The sequence below is a fragment of the Nestor notabilis genome, unplaced genomic scaffold, assembly GCF_000696875.1.
Source record: "Nestor notabilis isolate BGI_N333 unplaced genomic scaffold, ASM69687v1 scaffold26543, whole genome shotgun sequence".
In the NCBI taxonomy this organism is placed as follows: Eukaryota; Metazoa; Chordata; class Aves; order Psittaciformes; family Psittacidae; genus Nestor; species Nestor notabilis.
This window is the reverse complement of record NW_009922912.1, coordinates 7,086-13,957: the sequence shown is the minus strand read 5'-3', so window position 1 is coordinate 13,957 and position 6,872 is coordinate 7,086. Positions and strand designations below refer to the sequence as shown.

Here is a 6,872-nt window from a genome sequence, read left to right as displayed (position 1 = left end):
AAGACACCTTCCCCTAAATCAGGTTGTTCAGCAGCACATCCAGCCTGGCCTTGAATGTCTCCGGGGACATGGAATGTCTCCACCACGATAATCCATGGGCTTCACAAACTCTTGGAGCCCCTCCACTACCAAAACCTTGCCGCATACATTGTGCCAATACATTGTTGAATGCTGGATGTGATCAGGCGTGTTCAAGCGCTCTCCCTACTGTCTTTTCCTCACGCAGAAGGAAGCCGTTGGGGACCTCAGCATCTTCAACACGCAGCTGAAGCACTCGGGGCGATACACATGTACAGCCCAGACTGTTGTGGACAGCGCGTCGGAGTCAGCCACACTCACTGTCAGAGGTGATTTCTCTGTTGTAAAGTCCCCAGCTCTTTGCAAGCCTGAAGTAACAGCATGGTGCTTGCAAGGGGTCAGTTTGGTCGTCCCATGAGGCCACCTCACCGTAGAATCATAGAATGGTTTGGGTTGGAAAGGACCTTAAGATCATCCAGTTCCAACCCCTGCCACGGGCATCTCATATTTGAGCTGGATGCAACAGGCTTATGAGCTGTTCTGGAGGCCAAACTTGGAGGCTTCCAGAAAAGAAAAGCCTCATGTAGGACTTGCCCAACATAAAGAGCAACAAGCCCCCAAATCCTTCATCTCAGTAACGTGTGTGTGTCTCCCACCATCGCAGGCCCCCCAGGCCCCCCGGGGGGGGTGGTGGTGAGAGACATCGGTGACACCACTGTCCAGCTGAGCTGGAGCCGGGGCTTTGACAACCACAGCCCCATCGCCAGGTACATCGTGGAGGCACGGACCCTCCTCTCCAGCAAATGGAAGCAAATGCGGACCAGTAAGTGCCCAGGGGGCAGTGGTGGTGGCAGGGCCCATGTGGTGGGACACCAGCTCGCTGCCCAGTCCCGGCTCTGCGCTCCTGCACTGGCTGCCACTCGCTCTGTTTGTTCTCCCCTCCTGTTATTGGATTATATAGATCCTGTAAATATTGAAGGCAACGCAGAGACAGCCCAGGTGGTGAACCTCATTCCTTGGATGGATTATGAGTTCCGGGTCTTAGCAAGCAACATCCTTGGAGTTGGGGAGCCGAGTTTACCCTCCAGCAAAATCCGTACCAAAGAAGCAGGTACGTGCAGAGATGCTCAGAGGTGGAAGGGGGAATCCAAGGTACCTGTCCCTGTGTGCTGGAGGGGGCAATGCTGGCTTGCAGCACGCCTTGGTCCAAAACAACTGGTCATCTCCTTGAGTGCTCCTAGAGGTGATGCCATCTCTAAAGTGTCTGCCTTTGTGCCCATTTACATGTCAAAGACAAAGCAGCACTAGAGCTGGCAGCTCACTTCGCCAGCATTAGATACAGGATATTAAACCATTATCCATCCTAGCTCCAAATCCTGGTCCTTCTGGGCAGCAATGCTTGGAAAGAGCCCTGGTAGATCACAGAGCACAGCTCTGCAAAGATAAGGTGAATTTCCCAGCAAATGGCTGTGAATGCTCATTCTATCTTCTGCTGCTTGCATGGGCAAGCAGAAGGGACGTAACAACAGCAGGAGAACTGCTCTTAACATACCAAATGCATATTAAATTCTTTCTGATGAAAGCTGCCCTCCACATCCCTGCTTTTGAGCTTGATTCTTGTCCCCTCCGGGACGTGCTGCCTCCAAATAAGCTCATCAGGCAGTAGGCAGATTCTAGACTATAATATCTGACGTGCTCGTGGCTGGAGACCCAGCCCAGCGCCTTGATCCGAGCTGCCAGAGCCTGGCTTAGCCCCAGACTGTGCAGTGTCTGTGCTCATCTTCATCACCACCCTTCCCTTAACCCAACCTGTGCTGTCTGCTTTTGTTTGGGGACCTGACAGCACCTACTGTGGCACCATCTGGGCTCAGCGGAGGCGGAGGGGCTCCCAACGAGCTGATCATCAACTGGACGGTAAGTGGAGGCTGGGAGGGGGCCAAGGGGGGAGCAGGTGCCATCCCCTCCGAGCTGCGACGATGCCCGTGGGACGCGGTGAAGCCGAACGCTGCGCTTAGTCCAACGTGTTGCTCCTTTGAGCGGACCGAGGCTCCTCTCTCTTCCCGCTCCCCCCCAGCCCACGCTGCGGGACTACCAGAACGGAGACGGCTTCGGCTACATCTTGTCCTTCCGCAAGAGGGGCACGGAGGGGTGGCTGACAGCCCGGGTGCCACGCGCCGAGTCGCTGCACTACGTGTACCGCAACGAGAGCATCGGCCCCTACACCCCCTTCGAAGTGAAGATCAAAGCGTACAACAGGAGGGGAGAGGGCCCAGAGAGCCTCACCGCCATCGTGTACTCTGCAGAGGAAGGTAAAGGGGGGCTGCAGGGGCTCGGAACGCACCATGAACCAACCCATGTGTCCTTAACCAGCGCCTGCAGAGCTGAGTCTGGGAGCTCAGCAGTAGGAGAGGTTTCTTCTACTCACAGAGAAGCAGGCAGAGGTTCCAGTATAACATTGATCTACTTCAAATACACAGGGACATGTTTCCCCGTAACCCGGAGCTTCAGAGCAGACACAGATCCTCAGAGCACACATCTGTGGCCCTGCTTGTCCTACTAAGTCCCTAAATCCCTTCCTCTTACTTTACTCCGTGCACATAACACCAGCTGTCTGCTGCACGGTGACGGTGCTGCAGGAGAGCCCTTGGTGTCAGCATGGCCACTGCGCTGCCTGGAGACACGAAAAGGATTTTATTCCCTTTTGTTGTCTTTTTCAGAACCCAAAGTGGCTCCGTTCAGAGTTATAGCCAAGGCTGTTCTGTCCTCAGAAATGGATGTATCCTGGGAGCCCATTGAGCAGGGAGACATGACCGGAGTGCTGCTGGGCTACGAGGTACGAGCCTGCGTGTGAATAAGAGACACAGAAACTGAGCCTGGAAAGCCCAGCAGAGAAAATTCCCAGGCTCAGTGAGGTGGAGTTTTGTTTCCAAGGATGGAGGAGAATTAATGGACAGCACAAGCTCTAATGGGACCAGTACTAGTGCCCTATTACTGAAGGCTGTAACCTTCTTCCCAGGCACATACTAAGCAAAATGCAGACAAATACCAAAGAGCCTCCAGCACTGGCTGTGGATGAGGGTGCTGAGGCGCTGGCACAGGGTGCCCAGAGAAGCTGTGGCTGCCCCATCCCTGGCAGTGTTCAAGGCCAGGTTGGACACAGGGGCTTGGAGCAACCTGCTCTAGTGGAAGGTGTCCCTGCCCGGGGCAGGGGTTGGGGCTGGAGGAGCTTTAAGCTCCCTTCAACCCAAACCATTCCGTGGTCCTATGGATGGACTGAGACTGGTATTTGCAGATGCTTCTGTCCTCACCAAACCCATCCTACCCTTTTCTACTCAGATCCGGTACTGGAAGGATGGTGACAAAGAGGAGGCAGCTGACAGGGTGAGGACCGCGGGGCTGGTCACATCGGCTCATGTAACGGGCCTGAACCCCAACACCAAGTACCACGTGTCGGTCAGAGCTTACAACCGGGCGGGCACCGGCCCCCCCAGCCCCTCCACCAACGTCACGACCACGAAGCCACGTGAGTGAGCCCTGGTTTGAACATTGCCCTCCCTGGGGCTGCTGCTCCTCCGGAGGATCCCCAGTGACCCCCGGCCTCATCAGGGCTTTATCTGGGTGCTCTAACACCATTTTAAGCAGTCCATAAAACTACTTGAACTGCCTCAGGTTAGTCTTGTGGTCTGTGTATCCCTTATCAGAGGAGATCTGAGCTCAGGGTAACCTCTGCTGGGTTTAAACCAACCATGGTGGTGCCATAAGCACCGTCAACCAGTTGTAAAGTCTCAGGAGAGAGCTGAAACTCGCACAACCTTCTCATCAGTCTCTGACTTACTTGGTTTTATCTCTTAGCACCAAAGAGGCCACCTGGCAACATCTCCTGGACTTTTTCTGGGTCTACAGTCAGCATCAAGTGGGACCCAGTGGTGGCAAAGGCGGAGGAGTCTGCAGTTACGGGCTACAAGGTACAGGCAGGCTGTGGCTGGCCTCCTGGAGGCGACCCTATGGAGATCACAGTGCACACAAACTCAGACTTGCCTTTTCCAACAGATGCTCTACAGGCAGGATTCCCACTCTGCTCCCACACTGTACCTGGCCAGCAAGAACCAGCTCGACATCCCTGTCCCTGAAGACTTCACTCACGCCTTTGTCCAGATCAGGGTGACGGGCCCCGGGGGAGACGGAATCCCAGCGGAGGTTCACATCCTCCGCAACAGTGGTACGGGCACTCCTCCGCGTTTACACACTCCTCACACACACCCAGCCCCAGGGTGCTGCACGCACCCCTGGAAAACAAGGTTCAACCTGCAGGACTTCCCTGCCATTCGCCACAGCTGCTCTTTGATAGGCAATGACCTGGCCATAGCACAGCACAACAGACAATGCTTTCAAATCCCACTCGCCCTTCCAGGACCACGGCAGAACATCCTGCCCCTGTGGTTTACACTCTGGAATTGGTCTTTGGCTCCCTTGTGCTGTTGAGAACATGAACTTCTCATGTTCTCCTCTCCAGCCCTCCAACAGCCAACCCATCCCCAGGCTCTGACCAACCTTTCAGTCCAAGTCCAAACCCAGCTCTGGCTTTGGCAGCCAAAGCCCCACACGAGCACCAAGAGTCCCTTCCAACCCAAACCATCCCGGGATTCCAAACATTCCTGGGAGGCTCCTCAGTGACAATCACAGTATCAGCAACTACCACTTTACCAACCTTCCCAGCTCTTTCCTCACGGCACCTGGTGGTTTCTGTGCAACACGACAGTGGCTCCTTCCCTGTTCCCTTTCTTTCAGGGACAAGTATGATGGTGGAAGACTCCGTGACGAGGCCAGTGCCACACGCTGTCGTCGTCACAACTAACTCTCTGGCAATGGTGGCCCTGATCAGGTACCTGGAGCTCTGACGATGGCCACTGCAGCAGAGGACTCCGGCCACGCTCCTCCCAAGCCAGTGGGGAACTCCCCAGGACTTGGCTGCTGCAACACCAAGTTTGTACCACAGCAGCACTGCAGCGAAAGGATTGACAACGTTGTCTTAAGGCAGGAAGAAAGAAACAGCCTTTTTTTGGGTGGTGTTTCGAAGAACATGAGCTTTCCTACAAGAAATGGGTCTTTTACTGATTAAAGCTTTTATACAGAAACAAGTCAAGTGAAGAATTCGACATGAATTCTGACAGCAACTGCCCCCACACTGCACCCACTAGGTTTTTTCTGCCTTATGAAGCCATGTACTAAAATAACCAGACTGCTACATTTACCTTTTGGTTTTAAAACATGTACAGGGAATTTCTGTGGGGGAAAGGGAGGATGGGGACTGAGGATTTCACAGTGAGCAGCTTGTTCCATCCCAAGCCCACCCGCAGCCATCTCTAACAAATCATGGCACAGGATTCTGTTTTCCCCACCCATAATAAGCAGCAACCAGCCCGAGGAGATAAAGCCACGAGAGGGATTGATCTCTGCCCCATCCTGAAGATTGGTGAACACAGTTTAGATGGTGAAAAGCTTTTCTGACAACCCTGGTGTTAACTTGCAAGCCCAGCCTCTTGTTTGTATCAACTGCTATGCTGTGAGGTGCAACGTTCAATGTTATCCATGGCCCATGTGCTCTTGGGGTGGTTTTGTTATACTGTTTGCTTCTTTCCTTAGTTTTTGGGAGGGAGGAGAAGGGGTAAGTGAAAAGGAGACACTTCTTTAGCATCTGCTAATCCCGAGAGGCAGTTCTGCCTCCTGATGGACGTGTCAGCATCTCCCATTTCAATAGAGGGTCTTAAAGGAGGAAGAAAAAGGAGTATCAGATAAGTTAAACAGGATCTGGAGACTCAGGAGCCAGCCCTGGGGCAACAAAGGGCAATCTGGGCTCAGCTCCATCTCCCTCCAGCCGCAATGACAGTCTCCACCTGGGACTGCAAGCTCGAGATCCAGCCAGAATTCCAGCTGGTTTTCAGCTCCAAGGCTGGTACAGCTCCTGTAAATGGGAGGGCTGATACCCCAAAGAGGTACAGGGGGAGGTGCCCCGTTAACTGAAATGGTTGGGAGTAGATGTTGAGTATTAAAGTCTGTCTCCTGGTAAAGCAACTGAGCAAAGTCAATGAGAAGTTAATTTATGCTGCTCCCTGGTTGGATCCCAAGGGTGTTTTTAGGGACCTTCACCTGCCTCCTGCCTCCTTCCCAGTGGATAACACCGATGGTCTGAGCGAGCTCAGCTCCACCCCACCTGACACAGGCAGGACTGTGCCTGGCAAAGCACTGGCACACGGGTTGTAGGTGCCAATTCCTGCCCTTCCTAATCAATTTGTGAGGATGGAGAGACCCTGGCGCAGGGTGCCCAGAGAAGCTGTGGCTGCCCCATCCCTGGCAGTGTTCAAGGCCAGGTTGGACACAGGGGCTTGGAGCAACCTGCTCTAGTGGAAGGTGTCCCTGCCCGGGGCAGGGGTTGGAGCTGGAGGAGCTTTAAGGTCCCTTCAACCCAAACCATTCCATGATTCCATGATTTTAAAAGTGCTGTGCCCTGGGCCTTAGGGAGCATTTGAGAGATGACACACATAAATAAATGCCTATGGTCTATATCCACAGTATCCCACCACTATGCTTTTAGCATCAGGCCTACCAGAAGGGAAATGCAGGGGTAGGTTCACACCATGGGATGCAGACAGGACGGCTCTTGTTTAGCAAACAAGAGAAGTGTTTTAAGAAACAAGCAAAGAAAAATACACTAAATGGAAGAGACTAAACATCCCTCACCAGGGGAGCTCACTGCTCCCTTGTATCCGTTGGGATACAGTGGGGAAAAGAAGCCAAGAGCTCCTGCTGAGGCAGGGCTGAGGCAGGCAGTGAAGGCAGGGGACCAGCACCCAGCG

General features: G+C 53.7%; 1 protein-coding gene across 1 annotated transcript in view; it reads left to right on the top strand.

Annotated features, from left to right (window-relative positions):
- CNTN2 (contactin 2 (axonal)) overlaps positions 1-4,916 on the top strand; it is a gene marked incomplete at its 5' end in the record, with an annotated part of 7,443 nt that extends 2,527 nt beyond the window's left edge. Inside the window, 10 exons of the mRNA XM_010011868.1 lie at positions 227-347; positions 683-841; positions 980-1,129; positions 1,862-1,932; positions 2,093-2,327; positions 2,736-2,851; positions 3,355-3,541; positions 3,871-3,983; positions 4,069-4,237; positions 4,807-4,916. Of these exons, the coding sequence (XP_010010170.1) occupies positions 227-347; positions 683-841; positions 980-1,129; positions 1,862-1,932; positions 2,093-2,327; positions 2,736-2,851; positions 3,355-3,541; positions 3,871-3,983; positions 4,069-4,237; positions 4,807-4,916 (1,431 nt within the window). The remainder of the gene's footprint in view (positions 1-226; positions 348-682; positions 842-979; positions 1,130-1,861; positions 1,933-2,092; positions 2,328-2,735; positions 2,852-3,354; positions 3,542-3,870; positions 3,984-4,068; positions 4,238-4,806) is intronic.
- Positions 4,917-6,872: the final 1,956 nt, after the last annotated feature.